This window comes from Mustela lutreola, chromosome 4 (assembly GCF_030435805.1).
Source record: "Mustela lutreola isolate mMusLut2 chromosome 4, mMusLut2.pri, whole genome shotgun sequence".
Taxonomy (NCBI): domain Eukaryota; kingdom Metazoa; phylum Chordata; class Mammalia; order Carnivora; family Mustelidae; genus Mustela; species Mustela lutreola.
This window is the reverse complement of record NC_081293.1, coordinates 4,314,687-4,339,705: the sequence shown is the minus strand read 5'-3', so window position 1 is coordinate 4,339,705 and position 25,019 is coordinate 4,314,687. Positions and strand designations below refer to the sequence as shown.

Sequence of the window (25,019 nt, the reverse complement as noted above, 5' to 3'; positions counted from 1 at the left end):
AGAGGGTCGGGCTTAGTGGACTGAGGATGTGGATCTACGCAGGAGGAGACAGGTGCCCAGGGGTCTGCATGCAGCCCCGGGCCCCCCTCTCCATCTTGTCACCTGGGGGAGGGGCCCCAGGACTGGCGGTTCACGCCCAGTAGCATGATGTCATTTCACACGCTGAAGTGGTAAGGTGGGATTTTTTTTTTAACACTCTCAAAAGTATTTCTGTAGCGTCCTCAGTGTTTGTCATACTTATTTCCTGCCCATCCCCGCTCCATCCCTGCCTAAAAGAATGCCAGGCATTCTTCCATACAGATGCCTGTGTCCAAAACCGTGAGCAGAGATCTCAGACAGATATATCTCTAAAAGGGAAGACAGAAGGTCACGGTGTCAGGAGTCAGAGGAAGGGGGTGGCATTGTGAGCTGCACGATGAGGTTTCCAGAAGCCGCAGCAACGAAGGGAAGACGACGCGCTTTATCGTTCTTACTGTCCCCTGCTTGTGTCCCTCACGGTCACACTCCCACGTGCACGTGCACCTGTGTGTACACCAGCTAGCCCTCCGCGATCTGGGGCACAGAGCCGCGCTCACAGGCTGTGGGTGGGCTGGTCGGCCCCATCATCCAGGCCCTCCAAATTAAGACACCGTGAGGAGTGAAAGGGCGCGCTGCTGCGGGAAGGAAGTGGGGCTGCCAGGCCGGCGGGGACGTGGCCGCCCTGCTCGCAGTGGGGGCTGGGAGCCGAGGGCCAGCTTCTGGATGTGTCTGGCTGCCCAGGGCCAGCCTGCCGTGGGCCTGGACAGGCTGCAGGTCCCACTCTGCCGGTCCTGCCCGCAGGTAGCGCGCCACCCATGTCCTCCGTGCTGCCCAGGGTCTAGGCGGTGGGGTGGGGCAGGGGCGGGAGGGAGCATCCTCCGAGAGTGGTGTTGGGGGAGGGGCCCTTGCCCCCACTCACACCTCCCCATCCCCCGCAGCAGCTCCCCGATGGCTGCAAAGCCCCACGGCTCGTCTCCCAGCTGCACTTCACGAGCTGGCCCGACTTCGGAGTGCCTTTCACCCCCATCGGGATGCTGAAGTTCCTGAAGAAAGTGAAGGCCCTCAACCCCGCCCATGCCGGGCCCATCGTGGTCCACTGCAGGTATGTCCGCGTGGGGCCGTCGTGGGTTATGTTCTGTGGGCCGCTGCCGGCGTGGGCAGGAGGGCAGGCCGGGTGGAATGAAGCAGTGTCTACTCACTGGAGACAGAAATGACACCTCAGAGACCCCCTTGGGGTGAGAGCTGGGGAGTCGTGTGGCCCACTCCGTGAGAGCAGAACCCTTTGCTTAGCGGCATCTGAGGGGGAACCCCCAATACCCAGCACAGACAAAAGCCAAGAGGCCAGGTAGAGGGAGCTAGTGGGGCTCTGGGCAGGTTCACTTGGCCTCCCCTCCCCTGCCCCCAGAGACCCTCAAGTCACCTCTAAGGATAGAGCTGGAAACCACACTTCTATGGGGAGACCTCTGTCTTGAGACAAGAGTGCTCAGAGGGGCTGGGGGACACGGTCCAGGCCCAGCGAATAGCAGCCCTGAGCAGCTGTCCAGGGCCGGAAGTCCTGAAGACCTGGCTCTGTGGTCTGGGCTGCCCCTTCTCCTGCCAGCTGCGTTCTCCTCCTCTGCAGTGGGAGGGACCATCCTGGAGGGCCCTGGACTTGCCCCAGGGGTGAACTTTGCACAAAGGTAAGATCGGCATAAGCTGTCAACACTGTGATTATTCCTTGGGTTGTGGAAAAGCAGCTTCTGAAAGTGAGCCCATTTTCCTGAGCAAATTGTCTTCTGTCTTTGCACACCTTGGTGTCCCTGGTGGTTTTCATACTGAGCTTTCATTTCTTCTGGAACTCGTGGAGCCATAGCGGCAGGGCACAAGTTATCCCCTCTGTGTCTTACATCTCCATGCCCAGTTTGGCTTCTGGTGCCGAAGGTCATGTCCAAGAAAAGGCCTTGGACTTGGAGTTGGTAGACTGGCCTGTGCCCATGCTGGCTTTGGCGACAAAAACAGAAAGACGAAGAGTGCTCCCTCGCCAGACGCCCCATCCTCCCAGTGGGTGCTTGGTTAGAGTCTGCAGACAATTTGGAGATCAAAGGGGAAAGCCCGGTCATCCTGGCTGGGGAGGGAGTCCTGGACCTGCCCCTTGGGAGATGAGGGACCCTGGGGCAACCGTGCATTTAGCGAGGTGGTGTCTAGGATCGCGGGGGCCGGCCCTGCTAGCCCTGCCCAGGAGCTGTACTGGGGTGGGGATCTGCGGGCCAGTCCTGCTTGGCCCCAGCCTGGGGTCCTTGTCGGCCACTCCTGTTCTTGCCCAGACTTCACGGAAGCCAGAGTCTCCATGTGGCTTCTTCCAAACACTTGTGTGATGGAGTCAGAGCATCTGAATCACGTGTGCAGGCGCCTTCTGTCCTTTGTCCCCTTTGTCCTTTGGCAGTGCCAAGATCCTCCCCATGGCCTTGTCTGTAATGGCCAACACAGGTGTAATCAGGGTGACAGCCTGGTGAGCAGGGCCCTCCCTCCTCCGGGAGGTGGCAGGCCTGGACCGAAGGGCCTGAGTCCCTGCCCAGGGACTTCCAAGACCCCATCGGAGATCCGGGCCCTGCTGCGGCAGAGACCGTGGGGACATCGGTAGCCTGTCTTCAGGATCCAGAATCCGAGCCGGAGAAGTCCTGGCAGGAGAGGCCCTACAAGACCCTTCCCGCTGCCGCCTCTCCCTGGCTCAGGCTCCTGGTGGTGACTGGCCGCTCAGCTCCGGATGGTGGGCGTGGGGGGAGGATAAAGAAAAGGCCTCTGGGTTTGGGTCAGGGCCGGCTGCAGGGAGCAGGCTCAGTCCTGCTGTGTCCCCGATGTATCCAGGTCTGTCGTGCATGGGAGAACTTAGGGAATGACCAGTCTCCTTCTTCTGCTTACTTCCTCCCCACATCAGGGCCCCAGGACACCTGCACTTGCCATTTATCTTATTTTCATGCCGGGTCCCTGTCCGTGGCCTCGAGTCTCTGCCTTTGCTGTCGAGCATGCGGTTGTCTCCCTGTGGCAATGTTTTACTTCCGCCCAGATCCCGCGCCTCCTGGGTGCTCTGGCCTTCTTTAATGTTCTGTTTGGCCACCGGGGTTTTAGCATCTGGGAAGGGGGAGGAGGGGCGCCCTCCGTCTCTGGTTTCTCCAGGTCCCTCTTCTCCCTGGTGGGTCCTTCCCCTCCCAAGCCCAGGCCCCTGTGAGCCACTCCGGATGGTGTGGGCAGATGGGCGGTTCTGGACGCCTGCCTGACTGCGGTCATGTGATGACAGGCATTCCTGCCAAAGGGTACGGGCCTGCCAGAAGCTGGCAGGTGGGGGAGAGGGCTCGTGCTGGCTGGACCGCCCTCCCCTTCCCAGAGACTCAGGGTGGAGTTGACTTCATGCCCCGCCTCCAACTTCGTCCTCACACCGGATCTCCTCAGTTTTAAGCGGTGTCGGGCCCGGGGCTCTGGCTCTTCCTGGTTTCCATCCCTGCGGACACACTCATCCAGAACGACATTCTCTGCCGGAGTCCTCTTAGGAACCACATCCCCATGGAGGCTGGCCAAAGGACCACCTGGCCTCAGCCTTTTCCTGGGGTGCCAGTGCGGCCCCTGTCCCAGTGGCGAGGTGGCCTCTCCTGCCTGCACCCTGGGTCAGGCGAGGGGTCCCGCAAGTGGCCCGGGGACCCTGACTGCCTTGCACTAGGTGATTTTGTGGCCTCCGTCACATACGTATTGGGTACGGTGTCTCATGGGGCTCTGCACCTGTAAGAGCGAAGACTCCCCAAAGGGCGCCTGTGTTTGACCTGCTTTCCCTCCTGAGATGAGGGCGTCTGGCCCGGAAGAGGGTCTTCGCTGCTGTTCTCGGCCAGATTCGGAGACTAACTAGGAAGAGCAGTATCTCCCCCCGACCCTCCCAAAGGGGAAAGGGGGGGGGCGTCACTCTTGAAGTTGTGAGTCTTTGTTAGAGAGGTGACTTTCCTTTTATGACAGAGGTTAACGCTGCAGGGGCCGGAGGGGGCAGGCCCGCTCTCACGACAGACGCTGCACACACCAGGCCGCCTCACGAGGGTTTACTCGTTCAGTGAGTGTTGGCTGAGCACCACTGAGTGCCTGCTCTGTCCTGGGAGCTGGGGAACAAACATGCCTGGCCCCACCGTCTGGGGAAGACCCACCCAGGACAGGAGGTGGGGGAGGGCCGACCCGAGGTCCTGGAGGCGCTGTGGGGCGTGCGTTGGGAGGGCAGGAAACTCAAACCCAAGAATCTAGTCGGGCCGCTTCCTAGCCAGGAGATGGCTATGCAGAGACCCTCCTTCTCATGCCAGAGAGCACGAGCTGGTGCCTCCCCTTCCGGCTGACCATGGCTCAAGAGCCCGTCGACCTAGCCTGGGAACCCCCTTTTTGTAAAGAACCTGGAAAAGCTATTTCAAGTGTGACATTTCAAAAAATCCACTTACACACGTGACAACAAGATAGCATTTGGCAACGGAAGAAGACGATTCGCACAACGTCGCGGGCAGCAGCTACAACAGATCATTCCGACGCTCCTTTTAGCAGTTTCTGTAGTTCTTAGAGGAGGATTTGGGATAATTTCACTGAGACTATGGTGCCCTCTGGTGGCTGCGCCCAAGATTTGCTCTTCATGGATGGAGAAAAGGGGGTGTGGCGGGCTGCGGTGGGAGTCCCCCAGGGGTGGGCGGGGCGGTCCTCCTGTCCTGGTGCACAGGTAGGTCAGCTCTGCGGTCCCGTCCTTTGCTGCGGGTGGGGTGGGGTGCTCTGTGCCTCACAGTGGGGCATCTCCCCTTTTCCTGAAAGCGCTGGCGTGGGCCGGACAGGCACCTTCATCGTGATCGATGCCATGATGGACATGATGCACAGTGAGCAGAAGGTCGATGTCTTTGAATTCGTGTCCAGAATTCGCAACCAGCGCCCTCAGATGGTGCAAACGGACGTAAGTAGCGCCTTTCCCCGGCCCCGCATCCGTCCTGGTGTGAACGGTACAGAGCGAACCCGGAGCCCTGGGCCACCCCCAAACGACACAACTGTCCCAGATGTGGCACATGTATAATAGAGCCTGGTGAGGACATTACGGTCAACAGTGCCAGCTGACCTACTCCCCTTCCTCGACGCCATAAATGGTCATTATAAATGGCTGTCAGCCTGACTGTCCCCAGACCTCCTTCCCTAGGCAACGCGTGCAGAAGGGGAAGCCCCCAGGGCAGCAGGGCGCACGCGAGGGTCCTGGGTGCTCGGGTGTCCCTGCAGATGCAGTACACGTTCATTTACCAAGCCTTACTGGAGTACTACCTCTACGGGGACACCGAGCTGGACGTGTCCTCCCTGGAAAAGCACCTGCAGACGTTACACAGCACCGCCGCCCACTTCGACAAGATCGGGCTGGAGGAGGAGTTCCGGGTACGTGGGAACGACCCCAGGGGGAAGACGCCTGACGGGTCGGAGGAACCGCTTTCAATCACTGCCCTCCTGTTGGACCCCAGAAAAAGCAGGGTGGCTGCCCCGGCCGTAACGTAGGGCGGAGAACAATCAGGGGCTTTGAGACAGGAGAGCAACCCTCATGGGGGAGGGTGTCGTGCCCACGGAAAAAGCTGAAGGTGGAGAAAGATGAACAGATGACCTCGAGAGAGGTGTTGGTGCGGGGCTGAGGGGTTCGCTCGCGGGTGTCCGTGTTGTGACTGCGGGATTCTTGGCTGCAGAAACTGACCAATGTCCGGATCATGAAGGAGAACATGAGGACGGGCAACCTGCCTGCGAACATGAAAAAGGCCAGGGTCATCCAGATCATCCCATGTAAGGCAGCCCCGGGGGATTCCGGCCCTCAGGGCAGGCGGGATTGGGGTCGGCACCCTGTGGAAGTCTTTGACCACCCACTTCTGCGAGCCAGGGCCCAGGGCAAGACACCGTCTGGGCCTGCGGCTAAGGGCTCCTGGGGGTGATGGCGAGGGCTGGGAAGAGAAGCAAGGACAGGTGACCCAGACAGTCCTCGGCGTCAGATGGGTGGCTCATGAGAGGGGACGCAGATGATGAGAGAGGCAGCAGGTCCTGGAAGTGGAGAGATTTGCTCTGACCATGACTCTGGGGCCACCCGACTCCTATGTCAGCCAGTCACCCCCTAAGCCTGTACATGGGGGAGGGGGTCCTGCTCCAGGCCTAGGGGAGGCGGGAAACGGGCCGGCATGCTGTCAGGACCCTAGCCTACTGAGGTTCCGGGTAAGCGGGAGGAAAGATGCCTACGTTTGTTGAGGGGGGAAGCAGAGAACTTCACAGGGATCAGAGGAACTGCAGGAAAGGAAGAGAGAGGGTCTGCTTTGAGGAGAGGGAGCGCCTCGTGGCAGGTGGACCCCAGGTCCTGGACATGCCCTCGTGGTCACCGAGCATCAAAAGGGCACTGGAGCTGGATGAAGCCTGCCGCAGCCTCAGACCCCGGCTTTTTGGTGGCTGTGGCCGCCACTCCGGGCTGCCTGCCTGTCCATAGTCCTTTCCCTCCTGAAATGCAATTTTTTGAAAGATTTTATTTATTTATTTGACAGACAGGGATCACAGTTAGGCAGAGAGGCAGGCTGAGAGAGGAGGAAGCAGGCTCCCCACTGAGCAGAGAGCCCGATCCCAGAGAGCCTGGGATCACGACCTGAGCTGAAGGCAGTGGCTTTAACCCACTGAGCCACCCAGGCGTCCCTGAAATGCAATATTCTTAATGCTCCTATTGTGGTATGAATTACTTCAATTCATGACAGATGAAAATGTTAACTGCAATATTTTCAGAGCTTTCTTTCCTACCAAAACATAATTTTCTGGGCCAATTTAATTAAGCTATTTTATAAGGTAAACCTTCCAGGGACTTGGCTTGACATAGCAATTTTATTCATAAGTTTTGTATTTCGGAAGCTGGTAGCAGCACACTGAAGTTCGCAAGGCAGGGCTGGCGTGTGTGCTCACTGAAGGCACATCCTGTTTCGTAGATGACTTCAACCGGGTGATCCTCTCCATGAAAAGGGGTCAGGAATACACAGACTACATCAACGCCTCGTTTATAGATGTAAGTATAGGGCGCCCCGGACGTGCTTTGCGAAGATGCATGTTTCCTTCGTCTGTGATCACAGAGACTCCTGATTAACTGCTTTCCACAATCAGGAAGGAATCCTGAAATCCAAAATATTTTGTTAACAGAATGACTTGCATGAAAAAAAAAAAAAAGAAAGAAAGAAAAGAAAAGAAGGGATAATGAGTTTTGGGAATAGAAAGCGTAGGCACCCTGCTAAGTAATTTGCTAGTTTCCGTTGTGTTTTTAAGACACAGCGATTTTTCCATTCTATCCCTAATACTCTCGGGTCACCCACCAGCACTGCGTGGCTCTCTGTCCTGCACTGTCTGCGACCCGCTCCATGGGGACAACGTGCTTGTGTGTTCAAGGCATGGTCACCAGCTGTCTCCATGCACGGTGGCATTAGCCGAGGAGCGGGTGGGGACAGACACAGAGGCCGAGTCTGCGTCGAGCTCCCCTTTGTGGACGAGAAAACTGTGCCGGAGGTCGCTTGGGCTGCGTGGAGGAACTGGGTTTGAATTCATTTCCTCGAAGTCCACACCCAGTCCACCCCCACGAGGCTAACTGAGCCAAAACACAGAAAGATGGGAGAGCAGAGCCCGGGTGGTGTCGCAGGGGACCAGGGTCTGTGTGCGTGTGTGTGTGGCTCGCCATACCTGCTCAGAGGGGACCCCGGGTGCTGCAGGGGAGAGAGCGGGTGCCCTGACCTGTGGCACGGTGTACGTGTGCATGCATGCCTGCGGGGGCTCGGTGCAGCTGGGGAAGCCAGAGGATGCTCTCCATCCTCGGCCCCTGGGCTCTCCTAAGCCAACCCCTGCATCTGCACAGGAACCGGCATGAGAGGAGGGCAGACTCTAATCTCTGTCCCTGTTCCAAGGGCTACCGACAAAAGGACTACTTCATCGCCACCCAGGGGCCGCTGGCGCACACCGTGGAGGACTTCTGGAGGATGGTGTGGGAGTGGAAGTGCCACACGGTCGTGATGCTGACGGAGGTCCAGGAGAGAGAGCAGGTCAGCAGCGCTCGTGGCCGGCCCGGGCCCTTGGGGGGGCAGTGTGCACCTCCGGCATCCCAGCCCGCTGGCGGTCCTCTGTGATGGGCCCACCGGTGATCAGCTGCAGAGGCCAGGCCACGGCCCAGGCGGGAGACAGGCAGGACATGGAATAAAGATCCCGTTTGCTTAGCCATGGCCACCCACACTGGCTTTTGGTCTTACCCAACGTTTTAGCCAGCCTCGCAAGTCTGTCATTGTGTTTCTCCGCAAATACAAATTTGATCAAAACCTGTTGAACAAAACAACATTTACTCATTTTCTTCAAGCCGTAAGGACATAGACATTGACATGGGCACCTTACGGACGGTGTCCTGGTTGAACGGGATGAGTCAGTGATTCCCTGTCCCCAGAGCTCCATCCGGGCCTTGTTTACTGAGTTCAGTTAACAGCACAGTAAGTGCTCATGAACCCACTCTCCAAACGAAAAAACAAACTCTGGTCAGTGATGGTCACCTATCTGGGAGCTCTTTCAAGACAGAACCACTACCCTGAACCCATGTTTTGATTTCTTTGCTTCTTTTAAAAACAGTGCATTGAGTTATAATACTTATATTATTCCATCCATATTTTTAAAGGGTACAAGTCAGCAATTTTTAGCATATTTACAGAGTTGTGAAACATCATCATTATTTAATTCCAGATCATTTCCATGAGCCCTTTTCCTTCTGTTAAATCAAATGGGGCTGGGTCGGTCTCAGAACAAACGCCCTACACGTGCGCAGCCAGGGCCCGTTCCTTCCTCCTCCGCAACCTCTCCTCCACTTTCCGCCTCTGTGATTCACCTGTTCTGGACATTTCCTGTAAATGAGATCATATGACCTGTCTTTTGTGATTGAATTCTTGTATTTAGTATGTTTTCTAGTTTTAACCATGTTAAAATAGGTTCTTTTTCTCTTGACGACTCGCCTTCCGTTGTATGGGCCGCCTTGTTTGGGCATACCACTCTTATTTCCCATTTGTCCGTTGATGGACGTGTGGGTTGTTTCCACTCTGGGGCTATTGTGAATCGTGTTGGAAACATCCATGTTGGAGTTCTTACATGGATTTGTTTTCGTTTCTCTTGGGTAGACACCTCGGGGTGGAATTGCTGGGCCACATTGTAACTCTGTCTCTCGAACTCATCTGGCTGGACGTTTGGAAGAATGTCCACAGCAGCTGCCCCGTTTCATACTCCCACCAGAGTATACAAGTTTCCAGTTTCTCCACCAACACTTATTACTGCTGGTCTTTTTATTATTTTAAAGATTTTTAAAAATTTATTTGAGATAGAGCGAGAACAGGGGGAGTGGCAGAGGGAGAGGGAGAAGCAGGGGAGCTCCCTGAGCTGGAAGCCTGATGCAGGGCTTGATCCTAGGACCCTGAGATCATAACCTGAGCCGAAGGCAACCGTTTAATGAACTGAGCCACCCAGGAGCCCCACTACTGATCTTTTTAAAGCCATCCTTGTGGGTGTGGTCTTGGCTTTTCAGAAATCCTATACGTGTATGTCTTAAGGCTACTGTTCAGTTTTGCTTGCTATCGAACTTTCTATCAGGGGGTCATTACAGTGCGTATTCTTCCGGGACTTGCTTTCCACACTCAGAAGGATGCTTCTGATGTACTCCTGCGTTGATGCCTGTGGCCGTGGCTCATTCCTCAGTATGTCCTTGTGTCTCACCGCACACAGTGCACCCTGCATCCATTTATCTGTCCCTTCTCCTGTCATGGGCATTTGGGTCAATTGTGTTTTGTTGGTTTTTTTTTTTTTTTTTCTTTTACAAATGGTGCTACTAGTACATTTTCCTACAGTTCTCGTGCTGCACAAGGAGTAGCCTGTTCCAGGGACAGAATGCTACATTGGAGAGTGACAGTTTGAATTGACAGGATAGTTCCTACAGTGGACACTGTCAATGGAGGAGAGAGATCTTTCATTGACTTCCCTAGTGTTGTTAGGGCTCCTCGTGTTTGCTGACCGACTAGGCGTGCGTATGTGTCACCCCTCCTAGGCCCTGGCTGGCATCCCTCTGATTGCTCTGAGGTCAAGCGTACTTCAAACATTTACAGACAGCATGTTCCCTCTCTGCAAGATGCCTGGCCAGGCCTTTTCCCCGTTTTGCTAGTGAGTTGTTTGTTCTTGTGTTGACTTGTAAGAATTCTTTACATATTCTTGATTCTAATCCTTTGTCAGTTGTGTGAACTACAAATATCTTGTCACCATTGATGGCGTGTCTTTTCACTCTCTTGGCCATGTTGGTTGATGAAGGGAAGTTTGTTGTGCTCTTTAAAAAAAAAAAATTATTTATTTATTTGACAGACAGAAATCACAAGTAGGCAGAGAAGCAGGCGGGGGTAGGGGAAACAGACTCGCTACTGATCAGATAGCCCAATGCAGGGCTGGATTCCAGGACGCTGGGATCATGACCTGAGCTGAAGGCAGAGGCTTTAACCCACTGACCCACCCAGGTTCCCTCATTGTGTTCTAATCTGATGTCATAATCTTCGAGTTGTGGGTTGTTCACTCTTTTGAAGTCTTGTTTTTTAGTAAGTCCTTCTGTACCCCCAAAAGAAAAGACATTTTCATCTAGGGCTCTCACAGTTTTGTTTTTGACTTTTAAGTTTTAACCTGTCTGGGTTTACTTTCATGAAGGTTCAAAGCTACCAGATATGGTAGGGCATGTTGTGCACTGCCCAACTCCAAGAGGGCTGGACTGTTCCTATCAGTCCTGGTAGAGTGTGAGTCAGGGACACACCCCTTTTCCTACATGGAAAATGGGTTTTCTCAGCTCCGTTGATTGGATAATCTCTTCCTGTATCCAAGTTCCGAATACACACCTGTTTCTGGACTCCCTTGGTCAACAGGTGTTAGCCGGCATCCATACTCGTGTTTGTTATTGATTTACTGTGTCAGATGAGATGTGCTAAACGGTCTGAGAGCCATACTGCAGCATAATATCAAACCGCTAACAGGGCATTATTTCGTGTGAGACTTAAAATTTCATTTTATCCCCCAAGGATAAATGCTACCAGTATTGGCCGACAGAGGGCTCCGTGACTCATGGCGAAATAACAATCGAAATAAAAAGTGATACGCTTTCGGAAGCCATCAGCATACGGGACTTCCTGGTCACCTTCAATCAGGTATTGTCGCCGGTGCTGTGGGATCTCGTGGACAGACGGCCCCGAAGCGGCCATCGGGGGCTCCTTACCCCGGTCCTTACCACGGTCCCAGCACATCCCGCTCCTCCAGGCTTTTCTAACTGGTGCATTCGGATCAGTTTTTAGCGTGTGAATAGGGGCAGATCGCCTCTAACATTTGGACCTCCGTGGTCGTGTGCGTCCTTGCTGGAGCACGAGGGAGGATGGGGGAGCAGAGTGACCAACTCTAAGAGGCGTTCCACAGCCACAAACACCCGCTCAGGAGAAATGGCAGCGGCGGGGACAGGGCGACGAGGTGGTGTGGATGAAGCCACAGAGGCCTCTCCAGGCTTTTCCAGAGCGTCTAGGACAGGAGGGCTCCTGGCTTCTTAGGAAAGAGACGATCCTGTTTTCTCAAGCGAAGCTGCCAGGATCCGTCCCGTGTCCGCCGGGCCCTAGCGGGGGCTCTGGGGACATCCTCTGTGTATCCTGCTCCCCATTCTGTGGCCTTCTGCTCTGGGGTGCACTCGGCGTACAAACAGCCTGGCCGGGACCCCCAGTCCAGCCAGAGGGGGACTGTGCCAGCCGTCGGAGGACCCAGGAGGACCCCAGGCCTGGGCCCTGCTCCCTGGGAGGGTAGGTCTGTTCCTGGATGATCAGGGCTGCATGAGCAGAAACGCCCTCCCCTGCCCACAGCCCCTGGCCCACCAGGAGGAGCAGACCCGCATGGTCCGCCAGTTCCACTTCCACGGCTGGCCCGAGATCGGGATTCCTGCCGAGGGCAAAGGCATGATCGACCTCATCGCGGCTGTGCAGAAGCAGCAGCAGCAGACGGGCAACCACCCCATCACTGTGCACTGCAGGTGAGCCGCCGGGGCCAGGGCGCCCCCTCCTGGTGATTGGTGGGATGTAGACCCCACGCCCAGCCTGCGGCTCCCAGCCACATGGCATTGGTCCCCGAGACTTTCCCTACACAGAGAGCTTTAGGTGTCTAAATGTCATCTTAGCTACACACAGGAGACCTCGTGGGAGGAGGAGCAGGGAAATGACTCAAACACACGTTTCCATGAGCTTTTGAAGTCCTCCCCAGACCAGCCAAACATAGCTCAGACTGACCCGTTCCCAAAATTCAGCTGCTCATGTTCACATTGAAAGATGTGCTGGTTCTGGCTGATGTGCCCACCCCACCCTGTCCTCCCCCCAGAGCTCTGGGAACCAAGGCAGGGCTACAGCACATCCTCATGGAGGGCAGACTTTCCTGGAGCTCCCAAGCCAGGTGCCAGGGAGGCCCGAGGAGGGACATGTGGCGAGCGTGGAAGGTGAATCTGGCGAAATCCAAATCCAAAGACGTGCCGGCTCCAGGTCCTGGTCAGGCCAGCCCCTCCCCCATGCCAGCAGGAGGCCTTGGCCGCCACTCCAGAGTTCTCCCCATCAGGAGTTTGGGGCATTTTCATTCTCGGGGGTGCTGATTTGCTTCTAAAGCTGTTCTAAATCTTCTTCCACTTGCGGCTTCTGCTGGTTGCATGCCTGCCATTGCCCCCTTGATCCTTGGGGCCGCCAGAGCCTGGGCTGAACTTGGAAGGTTTGGAACTCTTCACCTGGGACCAGCCTGGGTGCACTTCTGGCCTGGCCAGCACAGGGAGCACAGAACACGGTTTTTGGTTCTTAGGGCGCTTTGTAGGCATCCTTTGGAATAAACTAGAAATCCGTTCCTTTGCGTTCTGCCTCCAGGGACCCAGACAGTTTAGCACATGGAGGGCACCAGGGAGGCAAAGATGAAAACAAGGTTGCACAGGGCAGAGGCGGGGACAGGTCATGGAAACAGGTCAGAGCCAGCCCACGTGCGGGACTGGGGGCCTGGAGGCCTCTGGAGGAAGTCAGCAGGACCTGCCCACTTTAGGCCTGCTCTCTCGGCTCTCCAGGGGGTGCCCGGGCTCTGCTCCTGTAGGCTCATCCAGCACAGCAAGAAGACGATCATCTTGAACGGAGTAGACCCAGATCTCCACTGCTGGGAAGCGTTCCTTGTCTAACCCTTCCTGGCAGGGGCCGTCCTCTGTCTGGCCTCACCCTTTGTGAAGCAGCACCTCTCTGAAGGCGGCCGCTAGCACAGGGGAGTCTAGCCAGAGAGGACCTCTCCCTAGTCCTGACCCAGGCCGGTCTGCCATTCTGACAAGTGGTGCTGACGCTGCTGGTCCTGGGGACCGCACCCTGACAACCACCGGTCTCCACGAGGGAGGAGGGACATTGTCGCCCTGGCTTGAAAGCTTGTAATCGGTCTCAGTCCAGCTCGAGAGACACCTTTCGGCTGCAACAGGGCAAGTTTTGGGAATTTCATGTTTCCTGCTCTTGCTCCGTGTACGTGAGCCTTAGACACGCAGACTTTGCTCGCTTTCAGTGATGATGGCCTCTGCGTGGATGTGTACGGATGGGCTGTGGGCTGCCCCTTTCCCCTCCCCAAGCGTGAGTGTGCTTGTCTGCATGAAGCACTTTCCCCCCCCCCCCAGTGCTGGAGCCGGGCGAACAGGCACCTTCATAGCGCTCAGCAACATTCTGGAACGAGTAAAAGCCGAGGGCCTTTTAGACGTGTTCCAAGCTGTGAAGAGTTTGCGACTTCAGAGACCGCATATGGTGCAAACCCTGGTAAGAGACGGAGCCGTGGGGATGTTTCTGAAAGGGTCAAGAGTGGTCTTACATTGGATTTGACGTCTGTTCCATTGAAGGAGCTCGAGTGTGTGGGGAGGGAGGCGGGTGAGTTCCCACGGGAGAGAGCTCATGGTCCTCTGCGCGGTGAAGCCTGATGGATCCCCTTCCTTCCTCGTCTGCTGCGGACTGTCCCCGGGGCAGTACGTAGGAGGAGGGGTGAACTCATGGCTTCGACTCTGAGACCCGTTGGACACATGCACCGATGATGACAGCTCGCTGGGTCTCCGCGGCTCTTCCACCGTTTTCTGGCGCCGATGTCTTGCGTCCTGTGACAAATCCACACACTTCCTGGTTTGCAGAAGACGTGCCTCCTCGCCAAGCTTGGTGATGGTTCTACCCCAATAAGCACAATTTCAGAAACTGTTAGAACCCGTCATTTTTCTCGTCTTCCCGTTTTTACACTCCCTGTGCACTTACTCAGCATGGCTAACAGGATCCCGACTCCAGTAGGCGTAGAATGTGGCAGGAGAGGCTTCCAGAACCTTCCCATTGCGGGGGAAGCTGCTAGAATCACCGAGCGAGCGGGGTTGCCCTCCCACCCCCAGGCTGGGCAGAGCATGGTTCTCACCCTGAGGGCATCCCAGGGAGGCCTGGAGAGAGTTCACACTCCCCCACGGCCAGGCTGCCCTCACGCTTTCTGGGGCTCAGACCCAGGCAGGCATCAGGATAGTTAAGGCTCTCCCTGGTGGTCCCAAAGCACAGACAGGCTTGAACCGCTATGACTGAAGGAAACGGGGTGCCTGCCGGGTCCCTACACCCTTGCCTTACGTGCCCCTCTTGAGGCCAGGCCATGACTGAGAGCAGGAAGGAGATGGTGCTGGGGGCCCCTTCGCTCTCCTTAGAGCCCTGACCCCAGTGCAGACAGTCCTCCTTGCTAGAGTAGAGCTCTGGAAGATGCTAGAGGAGTCCTTCTAAAAGCCAGGTCAGCCTCCTGCTAGCTAATACCGCCTGGCAGCATCACAAACATGAAAGATTGACTTTGGGCGTGGAAAAACCGGAGGCAGACCCTTCCATGGAGGGCTTTCAAAATCAAAATAATAATGCATGGGAACATCCTCCAAAAACATTCTGTTGTAAATTCTGAGCCACAGTCTTTCATCTTCTTTCCTGACTGCTATTAAGTCCACTACGGGCTTCCCCAGGCAGAGGGGGTAGCTTTTGTCCTGCATGGCCCCCAGAAAACAGGAAAGCTAAGCCAGGGTCTCCCTTCGATGCTCAGACTTCAGGCTGTCATCTCAAACGCAGGGCTGGCCCCCTCGTGCCTCTGCAGCCTCGAACAAGCTCCTTCCACTTTCTGGACTTTAGTTCTTTATCTGTGGAAAGCGGGGGATGGCACCTGCCTCTAGTTGACGTGCACGTTTGCTTTGTGTGTGTGCGTCGGGGGCCCATTAGTGCCTGACCTGGGCAGGCCCCTGGCGACCGTGGCAAAGAACATCTCTAGTCTGGCTCAGCATGCAAACTCTCCCTCGGTTTCGAAGGGACCTCAACTCCCACAGAATCTTCGGGTCTGGCCCACGTTTCCTCTCTCCAGGCGCCCGTCCTGACTCAGCTCTGCTCTTTCCACTGCCACCTCTCCCCGCACCCCTCCCTGGGAAGCTGCCCGTGGCTGTTGTTGGGCTTGGGTCTGTACCCTCTGGTCTGGTGACACAGTTTAACAGAGTGTTTGTAACCTGACTTGGAAAGTCAGCCAATTGCTGGCCACTCGGCAAGACTCTTGAGACAGGCTTTAGGGCAGCACGCATTCCAAGGCAAAAAGTGTTTTTGTTTTTATTTTTTTCCTGGGAGCTTTGTGCTTTGATGGGAAATGTCTGTGACCTGAGGTGTGGCCTGTGTCATCTCAACAAATTGCCAAAATACACACCATTGATCACTGGGCACCAGTGGCTTGGACTCAGTGTGGATGGGTCACAGGGAGCTCTTGTGTTTGCTGCTAAAACAGAAAGGGGTTAATGGTGCTTCCACTTCCTCCAGGACGGGAGGCAGCTTTGATGTGAGGCTGAAGTAACTTCCAAATTTGGGAGAGAAGATGGGCGGGGCTGGGGAGCCACACTCCCTCTCTCCTGCTTCCCGGGCCCCTCCCTCGAGGGCCCAATTGCCCAGCACCACTCGGCCAGCAAGTACCTGGTCCTGCCAGCAAGTACCTGGTCCATAAGGAACCAGACCCTCTTACCTGAGAGGCAGGTTAGCTGCCTGTTGCTCCTCAAACCTCTGGGGTCCTCTTCGTTCTGCCGGCTGACTGTCATGCACGCGGAGCTCCAGACTCTCCGGCAGCTGCCCTGGGCTCCTGTTCCCGGGCTTCCCATGAAGTGTCCAGTCCTGGCGGACGCCACAGGTCCTGCGTCACCACCCCCATCCTCCCCTCCATCCGTGCACGCCCCGGCTCCCTGCCTCACCCGCTCCAAGAGCCGGGGGAGGACAAGAGGTGCACGGCCGTGTTCTCATGGGTTGAATGCCTTAGACGGAGAGAGGCAACATTCTCCTGAAATCTAGTAAAATTTATATAAAACAGTGTCCCCTCTTTAGAGTAAGCTTAAACTAAAAAGTAGCCTAGATTTTCATCCTTTTTAACTTTCACAGATTGCTTCTTTGTGACGCAGTGAAGTTCAGTATCCCGACTTCTCTCATTGATTTTTCAAAAATACCTGTTTTCCAGTTTAAATATGAAAACTGAAGACCTTTTATTTTACTCAGACTGCCCTAAAATACGACAAGCTGAAGCTAAACATCGACATGTTCCATATAAAACAATAACTTTAGGGCTGCCTGGATGGTTCAGTCGGTTAAGTGTCCAGCTCGTGGTTTCGGCTCAGGTCATGATCTCAGGGTCCTGGCTCTGCGCTCAGCAGGGAGCCTGCTTGGGACTCTCTCTCCTTCTGCCCTTCCCCCACCCCGCTCACTCTCTAAATAAATAAAATCTTAAAAATAACAACAACAACAACAAAAATCCAGCTTCATTTTGAAGTGCCCCAAAAGTAAATTTTGTAACCGGTCACACTCTTTTATGTCTTCTTTTTAAATGTTTCACCCAATTAAATTAATGGACTTAAAAAAAAATGTATCATTTTAATGTATTCTTGTTTTTTTTTTTTTTCAGGAACAGTATGAATTCTGCTACAAAGTGGTACAAGATTTTATTGATATATTTTCTGATTATGCTAATTTCAAATGAAAATTCCTGCCTTAAAATATTTTTTAATTTAATGGTCAGTATATTTTATAAAAATCATGTTAATTTATTTCATAGTTGACATTAATGCCCGTCCTAATTTCTCTGTGTATATTTTGTTATGCTTTGAAGGCCACTTGCTGTAAAAACTGGAACCATGTATTAAGGTCAAGTAATATCCCATAAAATATATTTCTGCTAATACCAGTAAATATGTTAATTTTGCATCAGATGCAGCCCATTGTTGAATTTCACACGTGCAGCACTTCTAAATGTTAAAAATCTGAATATGCAACGTGTGCTTCCGCAGGAGAGAAAACACAAAGCCTGTGCTGTTAAGAAAGCAGTCGAGACTCAAGAACCAGGAAAATTCTCTTTCCTGCCATTGTTTTTACAGTCCTGGGCAGTGGCATTTGGGGGGAAGGTGAAATGTTCATGAGGATAGATACACTGTAAACAGGGAATCCTGTGAAATCCTCTGTTGGAACTCGTGTGCTTGGTTTTCACATTTTAAAGATCAGAGACTACAGCCTGATCTCAGGTATAGAACACGTCAGCGTCGCTGGTGGCTGCAGGATGACCCGTAGACATGCGTTTACTCAAGGCCTGGTCCCTGCCGTCTTGGCCTGAAGAGGAGCGATGTAGGCACGGGTGGAAAGGTTCCCGCACGGCTCTGGGTCCAGCGAAACCAGCTCTCAGGCTGTGCTCCCACATAGCCACCTGCCATCGGTCTGTCTGGGCGTCTGACTCAGACGACTCCCTGAGCATCCCACCGACTGCCTTTCTCAGCCTCGCCTCCCACTCTGCCCCCGCCCCTCAGCTGGTCTGAGCTCTCCCAGACGCCCAGCACCAGCCACTTCCCAGTCCTCACGTTCAGATAAAGCTGGACGGGCGACTTGCACAGCCGCAAGGAGCACACGCTTGGGGAGAAAACCACAAGCAATTACGCTTTCAACTTTCTGAGGAACATTTTGGTATTAAAAAAAAATCTTGTAAAAGCTAAGATTGTTTGTAAGAAAAGAAATCTTATAATCTAGATTTATACAGGTTTTTTTTTTTTTAGAAGTCCCACTCCCCAATATTTAAATAAAAGAAAAAGAGAGAGAAATCCTTAAATCTAAAAGCTAACTTATTTTTGAATGGAAATACTACTGAGCCCTTTGACACTGGGTAGTAATGATCTCACTGCCGGACAAGATCGGCTTGTGGGGCAAAAAAAAGAGGGGGAGGGAAATGAATGTAGAAAAGTTTAACTCAATGACAGTGATCTTTCTATGCCACTCGGGAGCAGATGAGCACAATATATATAATATATATAATGTATATGTATTATATATATATTTATTTATGAATGACAGCTGCTCTAACTTACTAAAAGCATTTAACATGTACATTTGGGGTACTTTTTTTTTCTTTTTCTTTTTCTTTGCTTTTTGGTTTTTTTTTTTTTTTTTTTGCTTTTTAAAAGAAATATAAAGGCCTTATGTGACATTTCCGCTGAGAAGTGAAGTGATTGCCCCCTCCCATTGCCCTGTTCATCCTGTGTCCCTCCCTGGGGTGCACCCCGCAGCTCCAGGGCTGGTTACCTGCTAACAGCAGCCTTGTCGTAATCAAGCCTCCGCTGCTCCTCTGAGCCCTGCCCCTGGGCAAGAGGAGGGACCCGCTGGAAGGCCATGAGCCCAACGTGGCGACCATGGCCACCACCGCCGCCAGCCGCATGCCTGGGCCACGCAGGCACTGCTGAATGCAGCCCCCTCTCTCCTTCCTGGTACAGCTAGGATGCACTGGGGTCAAGAGGGAAATGGAGGGAACTTCACAAGACACACCAGCTGGTCCCATGTGTTTTCATTGTTAAAATCCCGAGTCCAAAGCCTTTCTTTGACTGATGGAGAAGAGAGGGAACCAAGCTTTCATTTGGCACCAAGTCCTAGAAACGGAGTGGGCCAGTTGTGACGAAGGTGACTAATATCGCATGTGAGGGTTTAAAGTCAGCCGAGGGAATGGATTTGGGTCTCATTTAGGAACCCTCATTAGAATCTGACCGGCCTTTCAGAGGCCTGCCTGCCATGTCTTGGATGGAGATTAAGGTCAACCTTACCCAAGGTGCCCTCGGGACAGTGCCCCGTGTGTGTTCTTCTCTTTCCCTCGTCCACTGCAGGCACCTGGCACCCACTGTGGCCCTTCCGGTTCTGGAGACGAAGCAGAAGCTGCGGTCCCTTGGAGGGACTTGCCTTTCTGGGGGCTCGGAAATTGCAGCCTCATGGCCTCTGCCCAGCTCCTGCCCCCAGTCCAAGGCCCCCCAGTCTCTTTGGGCACTTGGGGACTGGCCATGCTCTCTGCGTCAGCCAGGAAACTGACCTCTGCCTCCCCCTCGGTCAAAGTCGGTCCATTGTACATAACAAACGGCCCCACAGCGCCGCCACCGCGTCCTACCCTTCACGTTTTGTATGTTGCATGCGGTTGCATTCATATGCCAAATAGCGATTAGGAGCCTACCGTTCTGATCGACAAGCTGTACGGTCACTGTGTGACCCACTTTACTGCTTCTCTCCATGTGCTAGACGAATGAAGAATGCATACCAGTGTTTTAAAAGGTATTTTTATGTGTTTTTAAAAACTTTTTAAAATGAGCCTGACATGTCTGTTTCAGCATTCCGAGACATGCCCCTGTTATTTTTAAAATGTATGATTACTGATACTTTTGTTTAACTCAGTTGTGTTTAATTTATGTGCAATCTTTATAATGTATGTATGTATTCCCATTTCAACGATCATATTTTCTTTTATTACATCTATAATTTGATCTTGCTCTGATTATAATGCCAGTGAATGTTGCTGAATTCTTTGTATATGCAAATTGCAAGATCTAAAACATTCTGATGCAAGGATAAATCTTTACTTTGACTTCCAGCCTGTGTCTCTTTCTTCTGTGAGATCTCTTCATTGCATTCAAACGGTGCCTTACTTCCTTTCGGACAAGACATTCATTAGGAGGTAGACACTGATTTATGTAGACAATTAATTTAGGACTTTTAAAATCTAGCTCAGCTCTGGCATGAGGACAGCCCGGACACTGGGCATGGTGGCCAGGGGGTTGGCCCAAGTTTCCGGCCGCTCTTCAGAAGACGTGATCTGTGTGTGCAGCACGGAGTGAAAACTCGCCCTTCTGGGAGCCTGTGCTCCTCTTGGAGTCCAAACAGGGATCTATGCTCTGAGCACTGGGTCCTCCGAGTCCCAGGGAAGAGGAAAGAATGCTGGCAGTCCACGGCCAGGGGGAATCTGAACGTCCTTCCTATGCTGCTGCTTTTCCTCCTAAAACCTGAAACCTTGCCCGACCTCCCTTTGCACATCCGTATGTCTCTGGTCATCCCCACATCTGTCTCTGCACCCCTCCGCCTTCACCTTCCTCCCGGACCCACACGCCAACATCCTCTTTCAGATATTCTGGGACTAATGTGGAATTTAAACATATGCTTCTTAGTTTTTTTTAAAGATTTTATTTATTTGACACACACACACACACAGAGAGAGAGAGAGAGAGAGAGCACAAGCAGGGGAAGCAGCAGAGGGAGAGGGAGAGGGAGAAACAAGCTCCCTGCTGAGCAGGGAGCCCAATGCGGGGCTTGATCCCAAGATCCGGGGACCATGACCTGAGCCGAAGGCAGAGGGTTCACTGACTGAGCCACCCAGGTGCCCCCTTATGCTTCTTAATATTTGTTGAATTTATTTCATAAATGTTATAAGGCTTGTTATATTTGTTAAAATAGATGATCTTATAACCTTTTCATTCCCTCTCCCCTTCCTCCTGCCCCCAAAATCACCTGCTGTGAGATACCATTTGCTCCTATGGGCCATTTAATTACTGGGTGTTCCTCATGGGTCTGTCTGCCTGTCTCTTCTCAGCTCTACGTATAGCAGGACCTGGGATAAAGGGACCAGAAAAAAGTGTAGGTGCAGACAGGAGAGGTTTGGGAGAGGGATGGTGGGGGCAGGAATGGTCATCAACCAGACAGCAAGGGACCAGGTGACTCAACCAGCCTGACCGAGCCCACAGCCTCAGAAAAGGAAGAAAAGTTAGGCTGCTGGGGCTCCCCTCCTTCCCATCCCAACAAATGGAAACATTCAAACATGAGTTCACATGCTAATGACCTCGAACAGACTGGCAGGTTAGGGAGCCAGTTAGCCAGGGGCTGAAGGAGCTTAACACCTGGCTGGGCCTGAATGGTGTAGATTAGGGACGTGCCTTCTACCAGGCTACGTGGCATTTCCGAGCACTGAAGGACTCAAGGATGAGATACATCCAAAACTTAGAGAACTCCTATGTGAAAACTTTGCATCTTAGAAGTGACAAAACCTGTCCCCTCTGGGCAGTTGTGTGAATCGCCTTTTTGCTCAGTGTTCTGCCTTAACATCTGGCCACGTCCGCACATATGCAGCTTCCTCAGCCCCCTTTAAAGGGCTACTTGGAATTCTCCAAACCTCACAAACTCTGATGGTCATCCCTCCATGAAGGACATTGGCTTGTATGCTGCAGTGGCGTGATGGAAACACTTGCACAGACGTGCATTTGCTCTAGGGTACAAAGTACGTCTCGTGGAGAACTTCCTAGGGGTGAAATGTCGGGGTTATATGCATTTTAATATATGTCACCTTAAATATAAATAGTAACTGCTAAATTGCCAGAAGATGTCCCAACTCCTTTGCCACGTGTGGCGCGGCTGGTGCCTGTTTCCCTTTGCATCACTACCGCTGGGTATGAGCAAACCTCCTAGTTCTTGCAAAACTGCAAGGCAGAAAAGTCATACTTTGTTTCCACTTGCATTTCCCTAACTTCCAGTGGGTGGAGCATCTTTTCACACTTTCATTACTTGCAGTTTATCTGTGAATCACCAATTCATGTTTTATCCGTTTTCCACATTTTTTAATCCATTTCCAAAAAGTCACTTGACTTTTTCTCATCGATTTATTGTGATTCTTTTTATCACATAGACATCAACGCTTTTTTATTCAAATCAGAAATATTTCCCTTCAATACATAGTAGAAGACTATCGTTGATGGCTGCTTAAACCCCTCGCCCAGGAAGCTCTGGGACTCACCAGCTGACAGACTGGGTCGGTGAGCATGGCCCGATTCTGCCCAACAGCAGGACCCTCTGTGGGGCCCAGTAAGCATACCAGATAGAACTGTCATTCCCATGAAATCATCATGGAGACACGAGGAGGGCTTTGTGCGAACAAGTCACGGGCATTCCATTCCTTTGTAAAGACCAACAGTCAGGAACTCCCGATTTACAGATACTGGATGTTCATGGCCCAAGGCCGGAGGCGCCAAGACAGGGAGGACTGTGACCAGCCCTTGGGAGCCTGGGCCGTCTACACAGCCCTGGACTCGGGGGTGGGGGTTCTGGAACTGTGGCTGGAATATGGTGTCAGGGAAGATGATTCCAGCAGCTCATCTAGGGGAAGCGCCTAGAAGGCCCAGCAAACGGCAGGATCCCAGCCATGTAAAGAGGCAGCCTTTGCTTCATGGAGTTGACATCTGTGATATCCCTCTGTGACAACCCGGAGGCCATGACCCTGTCGGTGAGTGCTGGGCAACGGAGTCCCAGGCTCCCCGTCCTGACTTGTATTGGGATCATGGGAGGCCCTCCCTTCTGTTCTTCCTCAGCCCCTCCTGGTAGGCATCGTTCCAGACCCACGCAGACGCCTGCCCCCTTCCTCGACCTGCGGCAGACCACTCTTCCTCGGGACCCATGCGCTCCCCGCTGCTCCCACCCCTAGGGAGCCCCACATTCTCTCTCAGGCTCTGGATCGGGCTCAGAGGCCAGAGGAAAGACAGTCTGACAGCCACGGCCCAAACCCTAGTCCCTGGACCCACCCCTTCTGCCCAGACTGATCCCATGTCACCAGGGGCCCGCGGTCCCCGTCTCTACCTGCGAGGGCCGCAGGCTAATGGGAGGGCTCACTGGCCAGGAGAAAAAGTCGCGGTCCCACCACGGCAGACTCATGGAGACGTGGACACGCTGGCAAAGCAGACCCTCTGACTGCCCCAGTGTGCTGCTCCCTGCTCTGGGCTCGTGTTTGTGCCTCCATTTCTCCTCACCCTTCCTTTAATAAAAAGCCTAAGTCTGTGGGTTTTAAAATTTCATGTCACACACACCTGGCTGGGCACGTCGTGTGGCCGGGGCCAGTGGAACACAAGGCTGGGGAGTACTGGTGCGCCCTTCACGGAAGGACGGAGCTTTGTCCGGCAGAGGCGGCGGCTCCCGTTCCCAGAGCCGCGCGCCACAGGCGGCCTCCGGGCAAGGCATGGGCAGCCAAGCCAGCCCGGGAACGGGTGACCCAGTTCCTCGAGAAGTCTCACCAGGGCTGAGCTCAGGACTAGAGGGAACCTTCTGTGAAATGGCGGGGGGGGGGGGGGTGGAAGGGTGGGGAGAGTCCTAGGCAGAGACAAATGCAGTGCGCACGCGCATGTGCATGGTTTGTATGTAGGAGTGTTTGTACGAGTATGTGGATGGGAGTGTGTGTCACTAGGAATGTAGCGTGAATAGGAGTAGGCGTGTAGGACTGTGTGGGAGTTATGTGCTCTATGAGTGTGTACGTGTGTTACTAGGTGTGTACGGGTGTGTATGGGGGGGGTCTGGCCTAAAGGAAGTCAGCAGCTGGCACGGTCAGAGCACAACATGGGGGGGCCTGTGGGATAGGAGAAGAGTAAATGAGACAAGATGGGATTGGGAGGGAGACAAACCATAAGTGACTCTTAATCACACAAAACAAACTGAGGGTTGCTGGGGGGAGGGGGGTCGGGAGAGGGTGGTGGGGTGATGGACACTGGGGAGGGTGTGTGCTATGGTGAGTGCTGTGAAGCCTGTAAACCTGGTGACTCACAGACCTGTACCCTGGGGATAAAAATACATTATATGTTTATAAAAAAAAATAAAATTAATTAAAAAAAAGTATACCTACAAAAAAAAAAGTAAGAATAGGGGCACCTGTGGCTCAATGGGTTAAAGCCTCTGCCTTCGGCTCAGGTTGTGATCTCTGGGTCTTGGGATCGGGCCCAGCATCAGGCTCTCTGCTCCGCAGTGAGCCTGCTTCCCCTTCTCTCTCTGCCCGCCTCGCTGCCTGCTTGTGATCTCTGTCTGTCAAATAAATAATTTTTTTTTTAAGTAAGAATAGTTTCTGTTCCCCGAGAACTTTCTATCAGATGGGATGTTGTTCGCTTGGAATCTCGGGCCTGGAGATGTCACCAACCACCCAGCAAGTAGGTCTCCCACCCTGTTCTCAGGCAGGAAGTTGGCCTGGTTGGTTACCAGCTGTCTGATGCTGTCCCCCAAAAGGCCAAGTGAAACGTGTGTCCTCGGACGGGTGTTGTCAAGCACTGGCTCCAAGGAGCTTTCCTAAGCCAGTGTCTACAGGCCTCCCAGACGAGAGCCGCCCTGTGCTCTCGAAACACGGCACCGTCACAGAGGCGAGGAGAGGAGCCGGTTCACCGCGGTGAGGTTTTGGTTAGAACTGAACCCTAGTTTTTTAATTAACCAGTATGTCCCATTCCCCAGGCATGTGGCTAATTGAAATTTTTCTCTATGCAAGGTTCATAATTACTACGGAATTTGGAGTACTGGCAGAACAGCTTAATCATAGAAAAATCCCATTATTTTACGTTTTCTTGTATTTTGCTGCCACAAGGACACACTCAAATAAAGAGCCTCTCCTCAGGGCTGCACTTCCTCAACTCCCCTGCCCCTTCTGCTGCTGCCCAAGATCCCCCACCCTCCAGCCCGGCTCAGCCACCACCTGCCCCTGCCGGAGCGTCCTCCCCCCAGCCCCCCCTGCGTGTGACCCCAAACAACGCTCTTCAGAACGTGATCATGGCAGCCCGGCGGGCAAAGGCAACATCTGCGGACCCAGAGAAGCAC

General features: G+C 53.5%; 1 protein-coding gene across 11 annotated transcripts in view; it reads left to right on the top strand.

Annotated features, from left to right (window-relative positions):
• The window catches only part of PTPRE (protein tyrosine phosphatase receptor type E), a 151,928-nt gene extending 131,918 nt beyond the window's left edge, over positions 1-20,010 (top strand). For 5 of the 11 annotated variants that reach the window (XM_059172833.1, XM_059172839.1, XM_059172840.1 and 2 more), the window contains 10 exons: positions 957-1,120; positions 4,819-4,954; positions 5,269-5,418; positions 5,718-5,811; positions 6,981-7,057; positions 7,941-8,075; positions 11,109-11,234; positions 11,928-12,094; positions 13,736-13,871; positions 17,029-20,010. In XM_059172833.1, the coding sequence (XP_059028816.1) occupies positions 957-1,120; positions 4,819-4,954; positions 5,269-5,418; positions 5,718-5,811; positions 6,981-7,057; positions 7,941-8,075; positions 11,109-11,234; positions 11,928-12,094; positions 13,736-13,871; positions 17,029-17,103 (1,260 nt within the window). In that variant the 3' untranslated portion in view covers positions 17,104-20,010. The other 6 variants (XR_009353209.1, XM_059172834.1, XM_059172836.1 and 3 more) reach the window with 6 other exon arrangements.
• Positions 20,011-25,019: the final 5,009 nt, after the last annotated feature.